We start from the raw sequence: 24,423 nt of genomic DNA, 5'->3' as shown, positions 1-24,423 counted from the left end.
CCCCCAATTTTCTTTCCCTTTCATGATACCATTTTGTTTGAACGCGCATTTGATTATGTGTCATTAGTTGAGGTGTTGATATCCATCCCTATATGCTGGCCTGTCGATATGTATATTGTTGCTTAAAAAATAGCAATTGTGACTGTACTTATGCTGGACGGATTCCGGTTCTCTCATCATCTTGCCTGTATCTTGGACTCTTTGTTCACTTCGACCTTTTCTGCTTTCTCGGTTTCGAGTTTCGTCGAGTCTTTCATATGTTCATACCTTTGCCGTTGATATTAATGTTTTGAAGCTGGGTGCGATGTGAATGTGCTAGGTATGCTTATCGAGGCGTATGCTGCTTGATTGGTTCATGTGTGAGATATTATTTGATGATTTATGTATGTATGGTACATATTGGTTCTCGAGGATCTGTGAAATATCGATTTTTTCACGTCACTATTACCAGCTGACATCTATTACATTGTATCAAAAGAGATGTGCAGTCCTAATCGTATCGGAGCACAAAGTAATAAAGGGTGGACACCTTATTCAATACTAACGCAGTTTGCAAGCCGCTATAGTATCATGTGATTCATATCTATCGTGGTTGCACTATTCTGGCTCCGAATTCTTCGTCGTCTAACTTGCAGACACCTTTGTCTTCTCCTTCCTGACTCTTTTCCACGTTTTCCACCCTCTCAAAAGCCAAACTGGAGGTGGCTATCAGCAACTACCATTCTGAATTCATGGTAAACAGGTTTCCAGCCAGCAAGCGGAAAGCTCGGTCTAATTATTCACTATAATAGATCAACGCAACTGCCATACACATAGGATGTGCTGGGAGACCTCAACCTCAACCTGACAATCGCGTCCGAGACTCGCCTTCAATTTTCCTTTATAAAGCTTACTCACGACTTTGATTCTCTTACCTCATACCACACTTTACACGATACTCCAAGAATTCTCGGTTATTATGTCTAGCTAGTCCTCGACAGCACCTTCCACGGAGCAACTTGGAGGTCCATATCCGCAGTACGTAGTCACACTGTATGACTGAGACGCGAAAGAGGACTTGAATGCTGATACCCAAAAGCATTTTTAATCACATCGCGGGTCTTTCGAAGCACACTTTTCAACCCCCCCCCCCCCCCGGGCGATCCGCCGTTCCAGTACACGGTTAGTGGTAGCGAGAGCTATTACAGTGCCATTCGTGGAAATGAAGACCGAGATAAGAAATCAGAAGCATTGTTTAAGCACTATGCGCAGGTGATCGCATAAAACGTTGTTGTTGGGGGGGGAAGTATTCGAATGATTGCAGGTATATGAAGTGACCTCACCGTCATTATATCCAAAGCTGGGCAAGAATCAACTAGGACCCAACAAAGTTGCTCTGATGAAGACACTCGGCCCTCTTGATTGTGTTCCAACTCTCAATAAACTTTGGATTTCCTTCACAACAGAAGATGGATTGTACGTGCTAAAAAAAAGAAATGCAACGAAGGATATTTGCTGTGCTGGAGCTTTTGCCACTGCGAAACTAAACGGTTCTCGTTATTCCAGAGCTCTCAACAACATTACCCAACTTGACCGAGGCTTTAGCTACTTTTTTGCTGTAGGGTCAATATAGGAAGGATGGCCGAGTTGGTTAAGGCGCCAGATTCGAGTGCGAGAATCCTGGTGACGAGAGTCGCGCGATCTTCCATCGCTACTTTTTTTTTTATCTGTCTGGTAGACAGATACAATCTGTGCTCGTTTCTCGTTTCTTACGCTGGATTAGAAACGTGGTATATATTGAAGACTCAAATGCTCCACCTCTTGTGGAGGATAGATACCTGGAGATATTTCGGGAACTACCCCATATATTGTCGCATATTAATTACTGACACATCGTCTTTCATAGATATATGTCACAATCAAAGAGACATCGATTTTTCCTGCTGGCCTAAATACTTTATATTTGCCTCTAGCCAGAATGAATTTTAGCAAAAACCCGCTTGCCTAGAATTGTAGCAATCATCGCTGAGACGAGCCTGCTGCCCAAGATGCGTGGCGTCGTCCGGACGACTTGAGTGCAAGCCTCGTTAACTGGTGGACTTTGACCATTAAACTCGCTATTTCTTTCATTCCCATCACATCTATGATCCTCTTTTTCCCTCTGCTCTGGATACACGGACGTCTTCGAAGACATCTTGATGCATAAGGGAGGAAGCAAACCCAAATGCATGTTTAATTGACCCTGATCGTCCACTATGGCTGTCAGCATGAAAATGCGCTATATACTACCACTAACACAAGTGTGAACGCTTCAAATGTTTTTGGGGTAGTGGTATTTTGTAGCTAATAGGCATACTCAGAGTCTATATATGCATATCTGTATGGAGTAGGCTGTGTAAACGGCTCGGCAATCTTCTGCGAGCTTACTGCTATGGCTACTCCCAACCCGACTCTCGTCATCATCCACGGCGGCTGGCACATTTTAAAAAGCTACGAAAAGCTCATCGTAGCACTCAAGGATGTCGGCTATGAAGTCCATTGCCCACGACTGCCAACCACAAACCAGGTGGCTTTTTTGTCGTTACCAGTTATTTTAAAATATTTGGCTAACTCTCTCCCAGAGCCGACCCCCCAACGCCGACTTTTATACTGATTCGGATCTCGTGCACACCTACGTCTCGAGCCTCGTCCAGGCCGGGCGCTCTGTGGTTACCATCATGCACTCGTAGGGCGGGCAGGTAGGCAGTGATGCGCTCGTTGGCCTTGGGCAAGAGACCCGAGCGAAAGATGGTCTCTCAGGGGGACTCCCACAACTAGTCTACCCTGGCTGCCTTCGCAATGCCCGAGGGCACAGGCATGATGGACAAAGTGCGGGAATTTGGCCATATGGACCTAGTTCCGATAGCATTTGATTTCGCTGACGACGATACTTGCCTGAACAATGACCCGCGTTCGCTGCTGATCGGCCCTAGTGACCTTGCTGCCGAGGAGGTGGACCAGTATTTGGCGACGCTCGTCCGCTGGAATGGGAAGTTCATGTATTTGCCTATCCGCCACGCTGCCTGGCGCGAGATCCCCGTCGCCTACATTTACAGCACCGCCGATATGACGGTGCCAATCGACTATCAGAGGAGCTTCGTTGAGGGCATGGAGAAGGCCAGCCGCCCTGTGCGAACCTTTAACCTCGCCATAGACCACTGCCCTCATCTGACGGCCACTGCTGGCGTGGTCGACGCCATTGAGCAGATTGTAAAGAGCTAGGTGCGTTGAGAGTCCCTATCGGAGCATATTATGATACATTCCATGCCCATTGATAAACAGAATTAAAATTGTTGATATTATTTACCGCTGGGTCATTGGGTGAAGTCTGGTCAATTGTTTCCTTTTTTTTATCTCACCACTTTTTTTCTTAGTTTGGTCTTATTGAATAGGTGGTTATGTACTGAAAAAATATATAATTCAGCACTTCAGGCCAACTCGTTGCACTAGTTTGTAATTATAAAAGTACATAAATATCTTGGATGGTACAGTAGGAGTATTCCCAAACGACCACATATATTATCCTCTAGACACAATTGCCTTATATGAATATGTGATACATGTCGGCGGATTTGTTTGCCTGAGGCAGTTAGTCATATGTAGAGCAAACACTCTTTCAACATTGTCCTGTATTAATAAACAAGTGTTGTCTAGATGCGAGAATCTTGATTATAATGTCCACAGGTTCCGCAAAAAACCTTAACTACTGACCCGTCAAATCTGCTATGCCAGAATTGTTGATGCGATAATTTGACTTCGCCGAGTTGGGCCTCCTGATGAATCATAGTCTGCTTGAGAATCTCCTTAGTAGAATCAGCGTCAATAGAAAGCACTCTCGGCAGAATTGACAGCAGGGTATTTGCAACATCCTCAAGGCTTGAAATCGGTGTCTTAGAGAACAATATATGCTTTTGCCCTTTGAGCCAATATAGAACTGGATCAGGGAGGTCGGTAGGCAAGCTCCAGTTTGCTGAGGATAGACCAGCTGTTTCAAGAGCAGCCAATGCTGGAGGGATGAGCTCCCTCAACTCCTGGTTGCTCCATGGTTTTTCCGAGAAAAACCGAGCATCACAGCTCCCACGGTCGTATTGCTGCTCCGGAGTTAGTTCAATGTCATCATCGACTTTTAAAATTGTCGGCTTCGGTATCCGCTGGCCTTGTGAGATTTGGTGGCCGATGGCCCGGCACTCGAGCGTACTCCGAGCAGCAAATGGGATATGCCCTAGCCAGAGCTTATTTGAGTAATACCCTTCTTCCCAAGGGATGCTAGTATACCAGTCATCCGAATCGCGGCGGTCATTGTTTTCTCCTGTCGCAAACTAGAAGGAGTGTTTTTGCCTTGGTAAAACAAAAACTGAGGATGGTATGCTGCTAGCATAATCCGTCTCAGCTTATACCGATGGTCAAAGTTACTATAGCTCTCCTCAAGAGCAAGCAGAAGGACTACCCCCTCAAATTCCCCCAAAGGGGTAGAACCTCAAAAGCTTGGCGAGCCAGGAGACGTTTTTGGACCTTAACCCCGAAGAGAACCTCAACTTTAGCCGTCATTGAGTTTGCAATATCATCAGTAAACTGTTCATGACATTGTAAGACATCTGCTGGAAATTCTTGCTCGTCAATAGCTTCAGAGCTATTACTTCTACGGTGGACGTGATCAAAGAGTAAGTTGTCTGCGTGATATCCAGAGCCCATAACCATAGCCATACAACCATTACTAGGATCGGCTGTTTCGCCGTTGTCGATATTATCTGAGGTGAATGATGGCTGGTTCAGACGCAGAGCAAGGGGTGATTCCAAGCATCCCGACGGTTTCACCAGATGTGTTGGTGACCTCTCCTCTTGATGAGCTTTCCAAGTCGATACTTCTCGATCCTGGAACCTCGTGAATGCCTCGTTGAGGTCATTTATAGGACGATCTCGCAGTTCTGTTCACCATGAGGTCAGCCGCTGGACTAGGCTGTAATACATTGAAATAACGCTAGAGCTACCTTTCATGTCCCGTTTATTGAGCTTTTGCAGCTCTCCTTCCCATCGCTCTGCCAGCTCTTTGTGCTCTCCAGTTGGACGTGGCAGCACAAGGTTTCCTAATACCGTGTATCCATCTGGAAAGCATTCCTGATTAAACGTCTCCTCCCGAAAAGGTGTATTATCTTGATGCTCAGTCTTATAGCCTTTATAATCTACCTCTGACCTTGTTGCTAACCTCAAAGGGTATTGGTTCTTTCCGATAGGATTTTGGGTTGCTGTAGTTCTAGTCAATATTGAATAATTATGAAGAATTAAGATTGCTTCCACTAACGAATTCCCTTGCTGCACGTTTGTCTGTTAAAGATGCAACTCGCGCACTTTCCATACTGTTCTCCAGCAATTCGAACACAATCTCCAAATGCAACAGCGGCTTCTCCTTTCCGGCAAAAGTCGCATGGGTCCTGTTCCACTTCCCCATGTTGTTGAACAGCTGCTGCGAGCTTACCTGTTACAGATTTCATTTCGAATCCGCTAGCATCGCGAATGTCCAAGTCACATTGCTTCTTATGTTTGGTAAGTATGTCTCTCACGGCCTGTGACGCGCAAGATTGAAGAATTTTGTCGATGTATGCTGGAACTTTGCCCTTATCTAAGGGTAACTTCTCCCATATTGCTCGCCCCATGGCTCTTGTAGATCTCGCGAATCAGGGTTATGGAGTAGAAAAGCTTTCGTGAAGCAGAGATAGGCTAGGAGTTTCCCACAAAAGGATTAGAATATAAGTCAAGCCTGTGATCTCCAAAGGTAAGGAAGCTACAAAGCTCCACGAAGTTGTTGGAGTTGAGAAGAAGTGAAGTGGCTGCATTGAATAAAGCTATCAATACATAGGTGGTAGTTTGTGGCCTACTAACAGGCGGTGTTGATGCTACTGATCCTACCGATGCTGGCGGCGGTATAGTTGCCAACGCAGCGGTAGAAAGGGTAGAAATATGATGCGACAAAGAAAGCTTTTGTAGGCACAATGTCGATGATAGCTCACCGAATCTCTATATTAGAGGCTGCCGGTACATGCTTTGTGGCCTTAGAGGCTGAAATTCCTCCCCACTCATGCTTTTATCCATCGGTGAGCTGATTTATCAAATCTATGCTTTTTGCCTTATTTCATCCTCACTCATCCACATTTGCCTCATTTCATTCTCACTCATCCACAAGTAGTTCAGTCAGATCCAAGACGAGGAACACTTTCATCGGCTGAGCTGCCGCCTATGCCAAGTCTTTTAGTGTCTTAATATTTATAAAAGATGTCTTCCTCTTCCATACAAACCTCAACGGTCAAATTTTCGAGGTTATCTTTTATCCCTCTACACACATTTTCTTATATTTACTACAATCTTAAATGATTCCTGAATTATAACTTTATCTATTTACTTGTGCGCAATTCACACCCTGACGCAGGCACTCTGACGAAGGCGCTCGATATTGGCCCACGCACCCCTGATGCAGAGCGCTAGGTCATTGAATGCCGCAGTAATGGTCTTGCAGCAGTTGAACACCGCAGGCGCCAGAGTTTCTCCGGGAACCCGCATCTCGTGAAGCGCTAATATGTGTTTCTTCTGGCTAGTATCCATAGTCAAGTCAATGCCAACGCTGAATGCTTTCCAATTCCTGTTAAGATAATGGCCCTGACGCGCTCATCCACTTCAGCAGCTGAAAAATATGCAATAAGATCAAAAACCATATCATCTGTGATCGCATTGCGCTTGTTAGGTCGGTTGAGTGTGACAACCTGTATCGGAGTCACTCCAGAGGCTGACTCTGGGCAGTTGGTGATTCGTACATTGCTCTCTACAGAGTTAACATGGGACTCCGGGATAGGAATAACAGGAGTATCGTCTGACATCTTGTAAGCCGAAATAAAAGGAGCTGCTAATATTTCCCTGAATATAGAACAATGGGAAAGAAACAACAGGATGAGCAAGAGTTGATAAACTCTTCCCATATACCAGCTACTGGCAGTGGTAGGTCTTTAGCTAATAAAGCTAGTAAAAGTATAAGAAGTATACATTGATTGGTCTGTTTTGCAATGGATGCCGCGGTGAAAGGAGTGTTTTATCTGAACGGACTTGGTAATAGGTCATCTTGGGCGTGGAGTAACGAAGTACTCCAGAATAAGGTCTAGAACTCCCATGACGTTGAGGATCATCAGAAGTTTGAGTGAGACAGAGGCTGGCCTGCTGTGAGAAGCTTCTAAGATAAATAATGTTAAATAGAGCCCGAGGATGTTTAGAAACATGGCTAGATTGAAGAAAGCGTTTGCAGGCTCCTTGGATGCGGAGAACTCAATCAAGGGTTCGGATTTTCGCGGTGTTAGTCGGCGTCTAAAATAAGAGGAGACTACAGTGAGAGCAGGGCAGAAGATAAGTCCATCCATTGCCAATCACCATACAAACGCCTTGTGCCAGGAAAGTTTGGTAATTATGTACTTTATTGTATATCAATAGGGTTGAGAATATTAAATGGGCAGTTATGTAGTAGTAGTAGTTCTGTCGACTGGCGGGTAAAGATAAGCAGGGCCATGACATCAGCCGGCGCTATCTCAGACCAAAGTAAACGACCTGGGGTAATGTCCTGCTTCCCCCATAGAGACTGCAAACTTTCCTTCTCTCCTTGCCAGGGCAGCTCGAATCTTTTAAGCGACCGCGATGGCCGCTTCCTTTCGAAGGAGCCCTTGTGCAGGTTCCGTTTTCCCAAGTAATGGAAGTGTCGCATTCCGAACTCTTCGACCTCGCACGTCGATAAGATTTCAAAGATTTCAATATGCCACGAGTCCACCCTCCTCCTCCTTCTCATCGCCAAAATGCCCGCATTCTTCGCGCAGAGTATCTGCTTCTCCTATCCCCAAAATAAAACCATCGGATATCTTCGTGTCGCAAAGGTTCGGAGGACAAAACTCGGGTAGTGGTCTGCGGTACTTTACCAGGACGGCGCACCATGGAAACTCCTACAGACGTTTTGGCAACGGTCCTTCGCGAATACCGCAAAGCCCTCAAGAAAGAGTGCAGCACCTGTTGTCAAACAGATATGTGTGGGTAATTATCGGTGCAGGAGTCACAATTTACGTGTGGAATTTGGAGACAGTCGAGGTGGGCAGATAATCAGAAAGAGATAGAAAAATGATCAGTCTAACGAAGTAGCAGGCCACCGGTCGGCGCCGCTTCAATATTATCTCTGTAGAAACAGAAGTCAGCGTCGGAGATGAGGCTTATCGGTCGGTTCTCAACCAATATCGAAATCGTATTCTCCCGAGCAACCACCCGCAGACACTGATGGTGGAGAATGTTATGAATCGTCTGATTCCGAATGTAAAAATCGATAAAGCTGATTGGAAGGTCCATGTCATCAAAGACGATTCTATGATGAATGCCTTTGTGTTGCCTTCGTAAGTTTAGCCACTTAAGGCAACAAAGAGATCGGGAACGACTGGTCTAATAGCTTGATAGTGGCAAAGTCTTTGTTTTCACAGGCCTCATGCGCGTTACCAAAGACGAAGATGGTCTGGCGGCTGTTCTCGGCCACGAAATTGGACATGTTATTGCCCATCATTCTGCAGAGCGTTTGAGCTCTTCTTACCTTGTATTTGCAGCAGTTGTGGCTATCTCGAGCATCTTCGATATTTCCGGCCAGATTCCGAATCTCGCTATGAATTTGCTTTATAGTTTGCCCAATTCGAGAGTGCAGGAGGTACGTGAGAACACTATACATATCATTCAAGTCATTAACAGCTTGTTAGGCGGAAGCAGATAGGATAGGGCTGAGTATGTTCTGATCCCCAGTCGGAATCTTTTGGACAGACTAACAATTTATTCAAGCAATCATGTCCGAATGTTGTTTTGATCCCAAAGCAGCTGTTGGGATGTAAGCTTCATGTCCCTTTGGAATCTTGATTGAGAGACCTAAGCTAATACATTTGCGCTATAGATGGGATCGATTTCACCAGCTAGAAAAGAACGCTCCTCCCCAATTCCTCTCAACTCACCCTTCGGTATGAATGGCTCTGGTGTTTTAAAAACGGGCCCAGCTAACATAAGCAGAACTACAACCGATCCCAAGCTCTTCGAGAGCTGTAAGTTGATGTCCCTAATATAAAACAAAAATTGCCATTGACTATTCTCAAAGATTACCAGACGCTGAAAGGCGCTATGAGGAAAGCGGATGTGCCTTTTCCAGTCGCTACGGTAGGTCACACGAAAGCCCACTAGCGTTGATAAAGTGCTGATCAATGAATAAAGTGCAAGGATTCCAGAACATGCTCTTCAAGACGGAATATGATCAATGAAAGCGTATCGCTGAACGCGAGAACATTTTTGTTGAGCGTTGCGAGGATTGTAAATACTCCTCGATGTGATATACACCCTGCTCTTTACCATAATTCACCAGATATAAGCTCTTCCTTCAAAAATTGACAATCAGTAGATAAGAGAAAATAGAAAATATAAAGTAGAAAGTTTGATAGATACGGCTAAAGTTGTTAATATTGACCGTGTTTGCACTGTTTGTCAGCGCACCGCAGCTTCCAAAAATTAACAGCATCAATCGATCCCCGCCGAGCGCTATCACCCGACCTGGAAAACGAAGCTTCACTCTGAGGAAAAAGGAGTTCTACTCTAGGGAAGCTTTCATTTCACACGCCACCTGTTTGCTTTCATTTTTTCTGTTTCTCTTTCCTTCAGACTCCCTGCTCTCAGGAGCGCTGTGTAAAATATGTCGTTAAACATCCCCGGCCCCTCTCAGGCCGGACTCTTCAAGGCGGGATATCAAAGGTGCGATTCCTACAATACTAACCACTTTTTTCTTTTTTGGCCATAAAAAATTAAATTACTGACGATTCTCTCTCTCAGCCATGATGCCGAAGATGGCGCCGTCATTCGCAACATCGAAGCCTGCCGAGCTATCTCTCAGACCGTTCAGTCATCGCTGGGTCCATATGGCCGGAATAAGATTGTTATAAATCATCTTCAGAAAATGTTCCTCACATCAGACGCTGCGACAATTCTACGGGAATTGGACGTTGTGCACCCCGCCGCAAAACTGCTTGTCATGGCCAGTCAACAGCAAGACTCGGAGATGGGCGACGCCACTAACTTCGTGATTGTGTTTGCCGGAGAATTACTAAAGAAGGCGGAGGAGCTATTGCGAATGGGCCTCAAGACGAGCGATATCGTGCAAGGTTACGAAAAGGCACAGACCTTTGCATTGAATGCATTGGAGGGTAGGTCTGGCGCGGAGTTTATGCTGAGAATGTTTGCTAAATGCTAAATTTATATTTGTATAGATCTCGAAGTCGACCGTCTCAAGGAAATGCGCTCACAAACAGAGCTTGTAAAGGCTCTCCGCACTGTCATTGCCAGCAAGCAATCCGGATCTGAAGATACTCTTGCCGACCTTGTCGCCGAAGCCGTTCTCGCCGTCCTCCCCAAGAACCCTATCAACTTCAACGTTGACAACGTTCGCGTGGTCAAGATCATGGGTGGTAGCTTGGAACAATCACGAGTCGTGAAGGGTATGGTTTTCGGTCGCGAGCCTGATGGAGATGTCAAGAAAGCGCGCAAGGCCAAGGTTGGCGTGTTTAGCTGCCCAATCGACATTTCTCAGACCGAAACCAAGGGTACAGTGCTTTTGAAAAATGCCCAGGAAATGCTCGATTTCACTAAAGGTGAAGAAGAGCGCTTGGAAGCTGCTATCAAGGAGTTGTACGATTCTGGCGTCCGTGTGGTTGTTGCTGGGTCTACCGTGGGCGAGCTGGCTCTTCACTATCTCAACCGTTTCAACATTCTCGTTGTCAAGATCCTCTCTAAATTCGAACTACGCCGACTTTGCCGTGTTGTGGGCGCTACTCCGCTCGCTCGTCTTGGTGCTCCCATGCCGGATGAAATGGGAAGCGTTGATGTAGTCGAGACCACAGAGATTGGAGGTGACCGCGTCACAGTGTTCCGCCAAGAAGACGCCAACACCGTCACTCGTACTGCTACTATCATCCTCCGAGGCGCAACGCAGAATCACCTGGATGATATCGAACGGGCCATTGACGATGGCGTCAACGTTGTCAAGGCAGTCACAAAAGACCCTCGTCTGACTCCCGGTGCTGGAGCCACGGAGCTTCAATTGGCTGAGCGAATCTCCGCGTTCGCCGACAAAACCCCTGGCCTGTCCCAATACGCCATCAAGAAATACGCAGAGGCCTTCGAGGTTGTCCCTCGCACGCTAGCCGAATCCGCGGGCCTCGACGCAACCGAGGTTCTGTCCCGTCTGTACACAGCACACCAACGCACACGCAAGTACGAGGAGTCCGAAGACGACGACGAGGGCTCGGAAGAAAACTCGGAAGAGTCGGAGGATGAAGAGCCGTACTGGACAACAGGCGTTGATCTATTCTCGGTCTCCAACACCGGCACAATCGACGCCGTAGAAGAGGGTATTCTGGACTTGATGGCTTCGAAGAGCTGGGCTATCCGTCTCGCCACCGAGTCCGCTCGTACTGTCTTGAGCGTGGATCAGATCATTGTTGCCCGTCAAGCCGGTGGGCCGAAACCACCTGGTCAGAATCCTAACTGGGATGAGGATTAGAGGGGGAGAAAAGAAGAGAAAAGTGCATGTTAAAATTCCTATAAGAATAATATTCCTTTTTTTGTTCCAAAACGGATGTGAATAGATAATATGATCAATTGATGAGATTATTTATGTGAAGTACCATTACATATCAGAGGGAGGAGGATGGTATAAAATCTATTAAAAATTGAAATGATAGGGCTGGCTATGGGAATGCACAATGCGATCGGATCTAATTACCAGCTATCTGATCGGGCAGCAGGGTAGTCCTAGTCCAGCTTTCAATGTCGTGACAGTACATATATGAACCCATTTTGGGACTAATCTTCTATGCTGACCAGCACACACCTTGTGGGGGGTCTTTGAAGTGCAATTATGTATGCTTTCTATCCCTTGGAATCAGGTAGAAGGGATTCAGGTGGTTTCCAGCCATCACTACATGTGCTTCTAGACGCCAATTTTTAATACGCGCGGACTTGCATTGAATTTTTATTGTGGCCTGGACTGTAAACTTTATACCCGAAAAGAATATAATATTAACTATCAAGATTCTTCTCATCTTTTGACTTATTATTGATAAAGCAAATTTGGCTACTCTTTATATGAAAATTGAACGCATTGAACATACAAGACCCCAACCTGACGCCATAACCAACTCGTCCATTTCGCCTTGTATATTGAATGCTAAGAAAGATTCATCTGAATAATTAGTTTATAGTTGTGCTAGAAAGTTATGGTAAGGGAGAGGCGAAGCAGTCGGAGCAAGGTAAACACAACAAACTGAAAAGGCCTCGATCCGAAAAACGACAAGAACAATAATGCCTCGTATAACGCGCGAAGACAAACCCAAAACATTCTGCACAGCTTCGGTATTGCTAGAAACGGTCTTATCTAGGCGCATAAAAGTTGGTCTCGAGAAGATCTTCTTTCTATTTTTATCCAGCATTATCTTGGGTTTAACATTTTCGCCAGGCTCAAATGTCCCACCAGTATGGAGCTCGGTTTCCAGCTGCATCGGTAAGCATATCTATAAGAAACATGCCGTAGCTTATGGTATGACTACAGGTGACCTTGTCCTGAGTCTATTTTGTGTAGCTCGCCATCCTATCATGGGGTAGTTTCCTCCCTTTCGAAACACGTACAGAAACGAGTCATACAATACAATGTAACATCTTCCACCCTCTACTTTCTTGAGTGGCTCAAAGTGTTGAGCACTGCTGGTGTCAACTAAAATTTTAGCATGGCCGGGGGTGCCCAGAAATGGCTAAAAATTAGTAATATAGGTCATTTTTTCCCAGGCCACTTCTGACAGGCCACTAAATTTGGCTTAACACCAGCTGAGCGTTGCGAGACACCGGTTTGAGCTGTGCCCCCCTCTAAGGATCAGTAAGAAAATCCATTGCAAAGTAACCAAAAAAAGAACATGCGGAAACGATTTTCGTCATGTTCTCTTTTTGTGCTATTTTGTTATTGGTTTTCTAATGTATGGTGATTGCGATTAGCGACACATGGTAAATGCCTCTATATGTCGTTATAATCGATTTTCATTGCGAACCCTGTGTAGGCGTTCCTTTCGGGCGGCAGCCGATGCACAGTGCTGTTTTATACTCCATCTCAGATAGCTCGAGAATAGTGTATGAGATTTTAAAGAGATCCAGATGAGAATCAGACAGCTGGCGAAATACTTCTCCTCCGGGGAGAAGAATAGATCCATGGCTGGCGGGAATAATTTCGGTTTGTATCTTGTATGGTGAGGGAAGTCGTCGGAAGGGATAGAGACGAGAAGTTAGGAAATAACAATTGTAAAGACTTAGAATAATGTCTGTCAGCGAAAGACACGACGGAGGATCGCGATAAAGGAGAGACTTTAGGTGGGTGATGCCAATTGTTGGAGGTTCGATCGAGGAGATATTGACTGGCCAGACAGAGGCACGCTTTAAGTTCAGGTCAATGATAATCGCCATGCATCTGGCATGAAAGATGCGGAACGGAGGAGTAGTTGCAGCGCTGTATGTATTGTGTATCGTGTATGTAATCCGGGAGGAAAATTACATGGCTCTGGACAGGGACGAGCATCACGTGACCAGAAGAAAATTAGTCCCAGCAAAGAAGCTCGACATCAACAGCCTGAGCTTTCAAGTCGTGCTGCATTCAATTGGGCCCTGCCTTCTCGCCATCCCGGTTCAAACTTCTTACTTGGTATATCTTTACTTCCGGAGGTACTGAAGACAATATGTCGATTACTTCCCACGCCGCAGCGCGATGCTGCAGACAGGCTGTCCGTCCTTCGTCTTTCTTGCGCATCTCTACTCCATCCTCTACATATCTTTCCCAGCAACAAAGGATAACGCCCGCTCGTCGATGGGAATCTACCGAAGCAGCTGCTACTCCTACGAATCCGAAGATTACACAGATTGTTGATCAGATCAGCCAATTGACCTTGTTGGAGACGGCAGATCTTGTCTCTAGCTTAAAGGTTGGTGGTTTTACCCTTCTGAAACAAAAAGAACAGAAGAGAGGCCTCTATTGGCTATTCCGGGGGTTTTAATGAAAATTCATTAACACGTTATTCTTTAGACTCGCCTTAACATTCCCGACCTCCCAGTTGGCGGCTTCGCAGTACAAGCTGGCCCGGCTGGTGGCGCTGGCCCAGCCGCTGCTGAGGAAGAAGAGGCAGCACCTGCTGCCGCCGAGAAGACTTTATTCAACCTGAAACTCGAATCCTTCGAAGCCACGTCGAAACCCAAGATCATCAAGGAGATCAAATCTATGCTCGGCCTGTCATTAGTCGACAGCAAGAAGTTCGTCGAGGCAGTTCCCAAGCTCATGAAAGAAAACGTGCCGAAGGAGGAAGCCGAGAAGATTATCGAGACTCTCAAGGGCCTTGGAGCCAAGGCTGTTATGGAGTAAAGCTGCTGTTAAAAGACAATCTTTTCGACGTTCGTGAGAAAGGCTTCCTGTGCGAAACGACTACATAATGTGGCCAGCTTTGCAAGAATTCTTTTCTCGCGGGTTGACAAATGCGTGAGCTCATGGCGCCTACGGTGGGAGTATACCTGTACATTATCATGAAAGGGAGCAAGAATTCTGTTTGGGCATTGTTTCCGACTCGATCAAGCGATTCGAATATTCAAGCTCGGTGCAATGGCATATAGTATCATTCTGGTGGACTATGTCTTACTACAATCTGTTTATTACTTGCTGGTATTTCATTCTTTCAATTGCATGGTTCAATCTCTGCTACGGTATAGAGTATTAAAAACGTGTGGGTGGAATTCCTGGCACGGTGCATCAAGGTTATAAAAACAAGTTCATTCAAGTCTATCGCTTATACTGTTGGATTGGAGATCCTAGATTATTTAATTAGTCCACGCCCCCGAAAAGGATATGACATGACAACTTACTCTATCAAATTCCCATCTGGATCTCTCACATACACACTCCTCAACGGGCTTCTTGCGCCAGTCCTGTTCACTATTCCGCCACCTTCCAGTACTTCAATGCCTCTCTCGACCAACTTACTCAACACGGCACTTACATCCTCATTCGTCAAGAAGCATAGATCCGCAGTACCAGGTAGCGCTGTCAGCGCCTTTGGTTCAAACTCCTTGCCCGCTTGATGTAGATTAATCTTTTGACTTCCGAATAGTAAGGCGTGCCGTGTTGTGTCGGGGTCCTTTGGTGATGTAAAGGACTGGTGAGCCATGCCTAGGACTTCAGTGTAGAATTTGATGGTTTCGGGAAGCGAGCGAACGGTTAAAACAAGGTGGTCGAGAGAGACCAGTGTGCAGACGGGTGATTTGGAGGGAAGGCTTATATTGGACGACATCTTCCGGTATAGCTCTCGAGAATGAGGAATATATCTTTTGGGCTGGCTTGAGAGAATAGGTCTGTGGAGTGACGAGGCGATGTGGGATCTCGTCAATTTTAATGAGCGCGGCAACGATGACATTTCAGACGTGCTCTCGGCTTAGATATTCGCAATTATAATTGCACATATAAGAATGGCAGACAGTGGTTGTGTATACTTGAAGGCGATGTCGGCGGGCCGGGAGTGGGCACTTTTCCGTCCAATCGGTACGGTTCTACTCCGCATCAAACTAAACAAACGCTCTGCCTTTATGGATGCCGATTTTGGCTTCTCCATTCTGCTTCTACCGCTATTGACTACACACTTTTGCTTGCTCTTATCCACCACCATCCAGGGCACATGATGTCCCCTGGGCGTGGTGCCGTGGCGATTCTACGATGGCCGCTCAATTCGTGCCAGCGCAGGAATTCACGCGACCCTACGACGAACCTTTCCTCCCTCCTCGTCCCTACCGTCACCGCAGCTAGATCATTCTCTTCAGCAATGCCACGGCGTTCTACAGTCTACAGAGTGTCTAGAGCTAAAGTGAATAAGGCGCGTGCTCCTGATATTCTGCCCGCACATAATAACCAGGGTGAGCGAGAGACGGCACTCGAACAATTGTATACGCACAGTCGATGGATTTACAAAGACGCTCAAAAGATGGGCATCATCGACAGTAAAATGACACATAAGGATTTCCACATAATTGCAAGCGTGATCCTCCATGTAATGGACTTGAGAATTAGAAGTGGTGATAGTACTCAGAAGGGGGTGAAGACTATACACGATGATCCTAACAAGGTCTACGAGGTCGCTGTAGCCTTGTCTATGGCGATGCCGTGGGATAAACGGATTAATAGCTGGGCGGTCACAGCCACAGCAAAAGCCGGTGCCGTGTATCCAATCGCCCTCATGGTGTACAGCCAGATATCTCGCGTTGGGTATCCTGAGCAGACACCAGAATTAAATCGGATCGAATACTTGGTCAAAGAGCATGAGCACCCCTTGGCAATGCGTGTGTATGCTGAAGTCCTATGGAGCAAGGAAATGCCAGCGGAGGCGATCGAAATGCTGGAGCGAGTTTACAAACGCACGCATCCTTCTCATGCGCGAGTTCGATTTCGCGAAGACATAACGATTTCAGACAGCATTTCTCCGCCATGGAAACGTCTGATTGAGTTTTACAATCTATGTGGATTTTATGAGAAGGCGGACGAAATGACCAAGGTTGGAGCTCTTGAGTACCGAGATCCTGATGCCTTGTTAGCCTATGCACTCTTGATGAAGGAGCAAGAGAACTGGCATGCATATTCGCAATGTGTCATTATGGCTGCTACAGCCGGCCACGCAGATGCCTGTTATCGATTAGGAAATTACTACTATCGTATATTCAAGGGGAGTATTCCATCGCCGGACCAAGTAGACAAGGATGCCGGTCTGATTGGTTCTTTCTTTTACACGCTGCTTGGACAGGCGCGCAGAAAGTCCGAGTTCCGAAAATTGGCCATGGACTGGTACGAGCTGGCCTTCTTGCACGGCAATACACACGCATTAAGGAACTATGCTGTTCTTTTACGCGAGGACGGTAATCGTGAGACTGCTGCTAATGTTTTGTCTAATCTCGAACACAGAAAGGAGGAATGGGGCAGTCCGAACATTAAAAAGCTACGACAGCGATTCTATGATGACACTTTCAAGCCTAAAATACCTGATTCCTGGCTCGAATTGTAAATTTGCCGATCCGCTTTCATGCATAATGTCTCGGTGATTCAGGCATAAGCCCTTTTTTGACTTGTCTTAGCGTTCTGTTGTCCTATATATACCCATCTACGAAAAGCCGGAGGTGCTTGTAACCTTCATATGTATCATATGTGCAAATAACATTGAATTAAACAAGCAAACAAGAATGATAATTATAGAAAGAAGTTCATAAATATTCAAACCCAGGCAATTAGCAGCAAAACATAATCTTCCATGCGCCATCCGGTAAATATCCCCAATGATTCGCCCCTTGTCTTTTTGTATTATTATAGATCTGTGTCGAGGCTTAGAGCGCTACAGTGACCAAGGACGGTTGCATGTTCAGTAGCGTACCTACTCATAACCAATCATTTGATCCTCAGCTTTGCGTTTAGCTTTCCCCTTCCCCTTCCCCTTTCCTTCACGAGGCTTTAGCTCTAATACACCCATTTGCCTAAGATTCCATGTCAAAGCAGAGGACTCTCTCATCCCAGGAAAGTCTTTCGATGAGTAAACCCGAAACGGATCCGAGAAGATCTCCGATAAAATGGGCTGTGCTTTTCCAGATTCAAAAGTCATGCCCCAGTCCATGAGCCGGAATTTCAATCTGTAGACACCTGCCGTGCGTACGGAAAGGTCTGCAAATATGAAGAATGTTGCTGGCATATGGCTAATTTCTGCCATTGATCTAACTGTTCTCGCATTATGACTGACAGGATGTCCTGGTGCGGTTTCTGGATCTGGTTCTATAGGTGCGTAGAAGGGCGATACGAATGTTTTCCCGGACAACACTTGAACAGACCGCGGGGGTTCCCCCGCTATATTATCTGAAGTCATATTCCGACTTTCGTAGTTTTCTCTGTGCTTTCTGTTCTCAGGCATGTGCGAGCTGTGGATAAGATTCTCCTCTCCATTTGGTCCAGGTTTGTCAACAGCGTACAATAGGCATGCCACCGTGTATCTCGAATTCTGTATCAACTCTCGGTCATCCTCAGACTCCGGGTTGAAATCTACTAGGAGCATTTGTAGGATTGGAGGAGGGTCAATCGGACGACGATCCTTTTCACCAGCCGCACACGCCCTTGTCGCTATGGGCTGCTGCCGAATGTGAAGTCTGAATCTGGAGGATTGTCCTGATGAGTCTCTAGGAAACTGGTTTGACGTGGATTGCGGAGCCTCTGTCTCCACATTTTGTGGGTGAAGTAGACGTTCAAATCCAAGAGGAATCCTAGTACCGCGGCTTGATTGCCTTGATTGAGATGATGGAGTCATGGTATTTGTTCTCGGTCCGTTTAGGACAAGGAAAAATCTAGACGGTAAAAACCAATGACGGAGAACAATATGTGATTCCTTAGGAGTTGATGTTCCTTGACAGCGTACAGATGATACGGATTAATGCGACGAGACAATAGAGACCTTATTGGCTCATCCTTTTGTAAGGAGGACGCTCGCAAGTTTTATATGTGTGAATCAGGATGAGACGAGCGAAATTTGAATTTTGACCGAAGAATCTAGGAAGCTTGCGTTAGCATATGATACCACTAGTTCTTCCCTAATATGTAGTAATGGAAGAGGCGATCCATGTGTCGGTGAATAAACGTACAAGTGGCTTGTAGGGGCACGGGGTCGCGTTGACGATGGCGATATTGACTGATTAGCAAGGGATAAAATTCTTGTTGTCGCTCGAGATCTAGGCTGTCTGTTGGTCTGAGATAGAGCGTGTTGGATCGGTGATCGTTGGAGACCCTGGCAAAACAGCGCACGTATTGGGATTGGCACAGAATAGGCATTTCCAAATGGGGAAGTGTATCTATAAATGTTCACAAAGGACATGCGGCTATGTCTTCAAGATCTCTAGCCACTAGATCATGAAAGGATGACCATCTTTCGCGGTTGTAAACGAATATATCGATGTTGGTGCCTTGTCATATCTTGAAAGAACATTGGTAATAGATACTGTCATCCAGGTACGTTTCCTGTCATTGCGATCGATCTGCAAGTAATAATGAAATTTTGATAGAAGCTGACTTTGCTGGGTTAGGGGGTTCTTTCAACGACAAGAGGCAACGTTCGTTGGATACGATGCAAAGAAGTCAGTATACAGCTCCTAACACGCAAGAATTGTTGCAGCGGTTTTTCATCTCCTAAAAGCTCGCTACTTGAAAGACGTTCTTCCGCTGCCCAATAGTCGATTTTCGTGTGGCCGAATGGCAATTGCCTCTTAATAAATGGGTTATGGTCGGGGTGTTCGGAGGTACGCAGTTTGCAGCCAAGATGATAGTAACAAGACAGAAGTGTGTGATCTTGTGCGTCTAACCATGTCATGAAGCCAGAGAGACACTTGGTCGCATACCAGTGGATACCGACAATATGGATCGAAAAAGCAAAGTTGATAGCTACGTGCTCGTTTGACTAGATCTCGGGCAGCGAGAAAAGTGGCAATCAAAAGAATTGGATAGTATTTGTCAGTGAAAGGGGGTCCAGCGACGAATCGATGCTTTGTTGGTGGAGATAATTAGGATAAGCGTAGATAATCACAAGCCTACATGCAATATGCAACGGTCACCAAACAAAACAAACATGTTTTCTATTAGCATGAAAACCACAAGTCGTTCTCCAAAATCGTAAGGAGAATAGTTGCTTGCGGCAGAGAACAGTGGCTTTCTATAATAGGTCACACAAGTCTCCCTCGCTCGTGGACGGCTGGGGTGACATTCGTTCTCTGCAGTGTCGTAGACAGAACCTTTTGCTAATAGGTGCGACTTGTGACGCATTGACCAACAGGAAGGACTGATGTGGTGCCCGAAATGAAATAGACAGCTGGCCAATACGTGATGCAGCAGCGGTGACCTCCTGGAAGTTAGTTGCAGACGAGTCTGTGCTTCAATCACGATCCTGATCTTCGGCTGCGGGCCGCACCTTGTCAGTAGACATAACTGGGCCGAACCGAATTCTCCCAAGAACTGTCATGAGTCATAAGCAAGCATTACTTGGACAGCATTAAGGTCGCTAAACGACGCGTGACTGTGCTTGCGACTACCGAAAGTCTACTCAATCCTCAGGTATTCTAGCGACTAGCGGTCACAGCACGCAAACACCGAGAGTAGAAAGCTGAAAGTTTCGTATACTAAGGTAGACAGTTCTGTCCACCAGCGAATCGGGGGCTCATGTAGAGCGATGCCGCTCCACTTGTACGCAGCTCATGTATAATTCAATGTCATAGAGCAAATTTTCGAAAGCTGCCGGGTCATGCTTGAGCCCATTATACCAATATTGAGGTGTTCATGGCCTAAGTGGAGTGAGGATCCTCTGTTGGTTCAAACGTAGATAGCAGCCAAAGCTTAGGTTTCATATTGAAGCCACAGCTGAATGATCTATCGGTTTCTTTACCGAAAGACAGCTTGTAATTTACTTCTTTTCAACCGAGACTTCGAGTTATTCTAGTGCCTGAAAGACGACGAACCGAAGTGAGTGGCTGGCCTCTTAGTGAAGGAAGGTGACAAAAGTCGGTGGCGCCGCTGAACAGACGAGTCCATGCATTATTGCACAACCATGCAGTGCTAGACGGCGCCGGCAGACCAATAACCATCCCAATCACGCATCTCGCACATCCTTCGAGCTTCAGGATCGTGTGATTCTCCATAAGGCCCCGAAAGACCCATGATAACGTGACAGTTGACGTGCACATCAAAGTTATTATCCGATAACCAATGTGGCAGTGCTTTCAAAATATCACACCACACAACGCTGGAAACTTCTGAACGGCGGGTGCTGGCAGAACCATCTACAGCAAATCAGGAAGAAATAGAAGCAACAGCATCGCCGATCTTGGTTCATTGCTCGAAGCATGGACTCATGGAAGTGTGTCTTCAGTTTATGTTGATCACATTGGTGGGGATCAACCTAACCTTTTTTTGGGAAAGGAAATGACCTAACAGTGGGAAGATCTCCAAGATTCAGCGACAGAAAACGGCGTTTCCACCTTTCACGCCTCACCCACGCTGATCGCTGCCACTTGGTCCGTGATACTGACTCACTGAGTACATATCCGTAAACCATCTCCCCCACCGTCACACAATTGAGGCTGGATTGGTGGATCTCGGGCCCGCTAGAGAATGGGTTTCGTTTAGCGTCCCTCTTGACACCTGAAGGCTGAGATGAAAAGTTCGGCTTCTGTCCGTGTAGGATGGTCGATCGTCTAAGCTATCTTGCTAGCGCACAACCTACGCAAGCTTTGGATGCTAGATACTTCTTGGTCCCAGAATAGGTAGAGCTTGGAAGCGCCATTGTTGTTGGTTCCCCATCTATGCCCTACGATTTAGGTACCAATTTCAATTGACATATACTAAATCTCAATTTGCGCTTTGAATCGTGGCTAGTGTGTGAGATGTATCACATCCACTAGCCAACGTTTACTAACAGCATCGATTTTCGGTTTCTTTATCGACTCGAAAGCGGTCTGGACTTGGAGAGTCACGACTAAGCGAATTAAGGTGATAGTAACCGATGAATTTGTCATACTCATGCGCACACGAGGTAGAGGAATAATTGGTAGTTGGTGATTTACCGATCGCCACATGTTGACGCCGATAAATGGAAGAAGAGCAAGATGATCTGTCTGCATAAGGTTCAAGGCTATTGAAAATATCGTGGGGGTTGATTGAGAGTTCACCGATGCTGATCAAGCATTCAAGGATATTCGCGCAACCCAATCTACAAGGCCTGTAGATGATGTGGTCCTCCGCCAGCTGGTCTGGACGAGGACCAAACTCGTGGCAGAACCAAAAAATGAGTGAAGCACCCAAGTATGTAGATGATGTGCTGTTCAAGTTTGTTGGGGAGTCGATTTGCCCAGGAGCGCAGATACGGGACGGTGGCCTCTGGAATGTAATCAGGGTGATTCAGAGGAGATGGGAAAGAAGAGAGAAACCGTTCTCTTTCTTTCTTTTTTTTTTGTAAAGCTCTACCAACAAGAACCTTTTTCGAGTTCGTAAATTGCATCGCATAAAGGAGATTGATGTTTTTTCGAAGAAATTGTGGTAGCGGCGTCAAGGCTCACGGAAGCTTACAAGGAAGGCGCGAACGTGTCGATGCCCAATGATGCTACGGCAACTGAATGTGCTACGCTAAACTTGGTTTTTTCTACTGTGTAAAACTTGATGATAGATTCTAATTTTGGACGACGTGATCGTCCCATGATACTGTTACAACAAAATACAAGGCCGACGTCAATAATCAAGGTCGAAGACCTCTCCCAGGATCAATGTCAAACACATATCGGGGTGCCGCATTCTGCGCAGGAAAAGTAGCATCTTCGATGTCTCTGTCGAAGTCCTGTGAACTGTTGGGCATTATCAAATTGGACAAAGAGCCTAAAAGTGGATTTTGTTTAAAATGCCATGTCTGGACGTGATCTGGGGAGCCGACGAGAGAAGGATTGTCTCCCACGAAGACGAGCAGGAAGTCGGATGAAACACGATCAAAAGCAACTAGATATCCCGTCTTTTCCCATTCTCCAGCATCAATTTGCTCGGAAGACCCGTTCGTACTTGATGAGGGGAGCGTTTGCTGAGCAAGATGTCCGAGTTGGAAAAGGTTTCGACACCGCTCAGGACTGGCAAGTATGTTGCGGAACTCAACTCGAGCTTGAAGGAGCCCTAAGGTAAAGGAATCGGAAGTGGCTGGATCTGACTCCAGCTGAGTCGCCACCGGGTTCCATTGCGGAAACCAAGCAAATCTTATGATCCCATCATCTAGGGGCTGGGTAAACAAAGGGATGGGAGAGCCTTCAGAATCATTGAGCGCATCGATCACAAGTCCAATATCTGAGACAGAGCGAGAGTTTCCATATTCTTGGACCTGCGTTATCAAACTTTCAACGGAAGAGAAATTGATTGTCTCCTCATCCATCTGTAGGTTTTCAGCCCATCCTGTATTGCCACCTTCATTCGATAACTGATCTCCTGCCCGGCGAATTCTGTTTCTCATACCGCGAGGCACATTTAGCCCATAGTTTTCTAGTATTGTCACAAGCTGCGAGGAAACTCTCAAGGAAGGGTGAAAATCGCGCTTGACATTCATAATTTCCGTCAGCTCCTCCAAGCAGACTTTAGCGTGGTCGACTAAATCTGCCTTGAGAAACAGCATAACACATGTATAAGCGTCATCTATGAGCGGTTGATGGGAACTTGTTAATAATCGTTTTATCAGAGAGTCCCACACTGGCTCGAGGGATGTGCTTGATCCTAATTCCAGCAAAAGCTCAATCATAGTCGAGAAGGAGCCATCCCTGAGTTGTAAGACGTCGGCCAATTTTCTTCTAAATTTCATTTTATGGGGACCTTCACCTGCTACCATAGCTAGCATCGGTCCACTGTCGTATTTCGAGTCGGCAAACCGAAAAGTACGCGATGCAACGAGAAGGGACGTGATAATCGCGTCTGTATCATCTTCCTGTAACGGAGCAGACAAATGTTCGAGGTGGTAGTTCAAAGCAGAAGGTAAAAAGCACTGCGAGGCATAATAGATCCCTGCAATATGGATGACTTCAGGCACCCTCATATCTCGAAACTTGTGCCTCAGTATGAAAGCGTATAGCACCGATAAAATTTCTTGAGAAGAATGAAGCCGCTCGCAATTTCCAAGAGCTATTTTGAATGAATCTAGATCAGAAGATGTCGTGTAGCCAGCCACTGCATATTGCTCAAACCATAATTGGAGAGCTTCTAGATTCGATATTTTGTGTAAATTTGTAGGTGGCGTTGTTTTGAGGAGTGTGCCGTCTGGAGCCAGTAGCCTTCTTGTATACAAGTCTTCGATGGAATGATATTTCAGTAAAGTCTCTGGATTTTTGTCCGGGTCCATTCTTTCTGTGCTTTTGGGATTGCTCTTTACAAGATATCGCATCAACCTGGCCGGGATCAATGTGGAGCCAACGTCGTCGGCATTGGCATTGCCAGCGCCATGAGCATGGTCAGAGTATACACGTCTATGGCAGTTCTGTTGCCTTCTCAGAACCTGGGCGGCAGATGCCCGAAATTTCGACATTTGCCGCAATATTCTGTTTGTGTGATATTCCGCCAGATATGTGTTCTTGGTGTTGACAACATTGAATCCGGGGAAATTGAGGATTGTTACCATACCGTACTTTACCAACCTTACTAGCGGCTAGGCAACCCGCTAGTCTTTCACACCTCGACATCTTCGTTCAGCGCCTCCGAGACAAATATTCACCAATATC

At 46.1% G+C, this 24,423-nt stretch overlaps 11 protein-coding genes across 11 annotated transcripts; 5 read left to right on the top strand and 6 right to left on the bottom strand.

The window, feature by feature from the left end:
* Window positions 1-2,410: 2,410 nt before the first annotated feature.
* Window positions 2,411-3,373, top strand: BGW36DRAFT_414457 (uncharacterized protein; the record flags this gene model as incomplete). Its single annotated transcript, XM_046219291.1, has 4 exons — window positions 2,411-2,545; window positions 2,601-2,704; window positions 2,726-2,769; window positions 2,834-3,373. The coding sequence occupies 4 exons, from the start codon at window positions 2,411-2,413 to the stop codon at window positions 3,238-3,240; spliced, it is 690 nt and encodes a 229-aa protein (XP_046077209.1). The 3' UTR covers window positions 3,241-3,373.
* Window positions 3,374-3,668: 295 nt separating this feature from the next.
* BGW36DRAFT_355563 (uncharacterized protein) lies at window positions 3,669-5,464 on the bottom strand (the record flags this gene model as incomplete). Its single annotated transcript, XM_046213658.1, has 4 exons — window positions 3,669-4,337; window positions 4,495-4,943; window positions 5,007-5,261; window positions 5,365-5,464. The coding sequence occupies 4 exons, from the start codon at window positions 5,462-5,464 to the stop codon at window positions 3,669-3,671; spliced, it is 1,473 nt and encodes a 490-aa protein (XP_046077208.1).
* Window positions 5,465-6,332: 868 nt separating this feature from the next.
* BGW36DRAFT_370841 (uncharacterized protein) lies at window positions 6,333-7,048 on the bottom strand. The gene has a single exon (XM_046215290.1). It carries the CDS (start codon window positions 6,981-6,983, stop codon window positions 6,615-6,617), a length of 369 nt encoding a protein of 122 aa, XP_046077207.1. The 5' UTR covers window positions 6,984-7,048; the 3' UTR covers window positions 6,333-6,614.
* On the bottom strand, window positions 7,027-7,497 carry BGW36DRAFT_370840 (uncharacterized protein). The gene has a single exon (XM_046215289.1). It carries the CDS (start codon window positions 7,413-7,415, stop codon window positions 7,119-7,121), a length of 297 nt encoding a protein of 98 aa, XP_046077206.1. The 5' UTR covers window positions 7,416-7,497; the 3' UTR covers window positions 7,027-7,118.
* Window positions 7,498-7,503: 6 nt separating this feature from the next.
* On the top strand, window positions 7,504-9,519 carry BGW36DRAFT_370837 (peptidase family M48-domain-containing protein). Its single transcript, XM_046215288.1, has 6 exons — window positions 7,504-8,127; window positions 8,182-8,423; window positions 8,485-8,725; window positions 8,775-8,799; window positions 8,854-8,899; window positions 8,963-9,519. The coding sequence occupies exons 1-6, from the start codon at window positions 7,687-7,689 to the stop codon at window positions 9,030-9,032; spliced, it is 1,065 nt and encodes a 354-aa protein (XP_046077205.1). The 5' UTR covers window positions 7,504-7,686; the 3' UTR covers window positions 9,033-9,519.
* An 81-nt stretch (window positions 9,520-9,600) lies between these two features.
* BGW36DRAFT_335446 (putative t-complex protein 1 theta subunit) lies at window positions 9,601-12,064 on the top strand. Its single transcript, XM_046212938.1, has 3 exons — window positions 9,601-9,804; window positions 9,883-10,253; window positions 10,317-12,064. Exons 1-3 carry the CDS (start codon window positions 9,746-9,748, stop codon window positions 11,606-11,608), a joined length of 1,722 nt encoding a protein of 573 aa, XP_046077204.1. The 5' UTR covers window positions 9,601-9,745; the 3' UTR covers window positions 11,609-12,064.
* A 1,663-nt stretch (window positions 12,065-13,727) lies between these two features.
* Window positions 13,728-14,898, top strand: BGW36DRAFT_370833 (50S ribosomal protein L12). The gene is made up of 2 exons (XM_046215287.1): window positions 13,728-14,066; window positions 14,168-14,898. Exons 1-2 carry the CDS (start codon window positions 13,824-13,826, stop codon window positions 14,498-14,500), a joined length of 576 nt encoding a protein of 191 aa, XP_046077203.1. The 5' UTR covers window positions 13,728-13,823; the 3' UTR covers window positions 14,501-14,898.
* A 20-nt stretch (window positions 14,899-14,918) lies between these two features.
* Window positions 14,919-15,419, bottom strand: BGW36DRAFT_423705 (Glyoxalase/Bleomycin resistance protein/Dihydroxybiphenyl dioxygenase; the record flags this gene model as incomplete). Its single annotated transcript, XM_046219865.1, has 2 exons — window positions 14,919-14,940; window positions 14,995-15,419. 2 exons carry the CDS (start codon window positions 15,417-15,419, stop codon window positions 14,919-14,921), a joined length of 447 nt encoding a protein of 148 aa, XP_046077202.1.
* A 323-nt stretch (window positions 15,420-15,742) lies between these two features.
* BGW36DRAFT_370831 (uncharacterized protein) lies at window positions 15,743-17,206 on the top strand. Its single transcript, XM_046215286.1, has one exon. The coding sequence runs from the start codon at window positions 15,801-15,803 to the stop codon at window positions 17,172-17,174; it is 1,374 nt and encodes a 457-aa protein (XP_046077201.1). The 5' UTR covers window positions 15,743-15,800; the 3' UTR covers window positions 17,175-17,206.
* Window positions 17,207-17,537: 331 nt separating this feature from the next.
* On the bottom strand, window positions 17,538-18,455 carry BGW36DRAFT_394317 (velvet factor-domain-containing protein; the record flags this gene model as incomplete). Its single annotated transcript, XM_046217904.1, has 1 exon — window positions 17,538-18,455. The coding sequence occupies one exon, from the start codon at window positions 18,453-18,455 to the stop codon at window positions 17,538-17,540; it is 918 nt and encodes a 305-aa protein (XP_046077200.1).
* Window positions 18,456-22,418: 3,963 nt separating this feature from the next.
* On the bottom strand, window positions 22,419-24,230 carry BGW36DRAFT_355556 (uncharacterized protein; the record flags this gene model as incomplete). Its single annotated transcript, XM_046213657.1, has 1 exon — window positions 22,419-24,230. One exon carries the CDS (start codon window positions 24,228-24,230, stop codon window positions 22,419-22,421), a length of 1,812 nt encoding a protein of 603 aa, XP_046077199.1.
* Between the last annotated feature and the right edge of the window lie 193 nt (window positions 24,231-24,423).

This window comes from Talaromyces proteolyticus (assembly GCF_021365285.1).
Source record: "Talaromyces proteolyticus strain PMI_201 chromosome Unknown BGW36scaffold_2, whole genome shotgun sequence".
In the NCBI taxonomy this organism is placed as follows: Eukaryota; Fungi; Ascomycota; class Eurotiomycetes; order Eurotiales; family Trichocomaceae; genus Talaromyces; species Talaromyces proteolyticus.
This window is presented reverse-complemented; position numbering and strand designations above follow the sequence as displayed.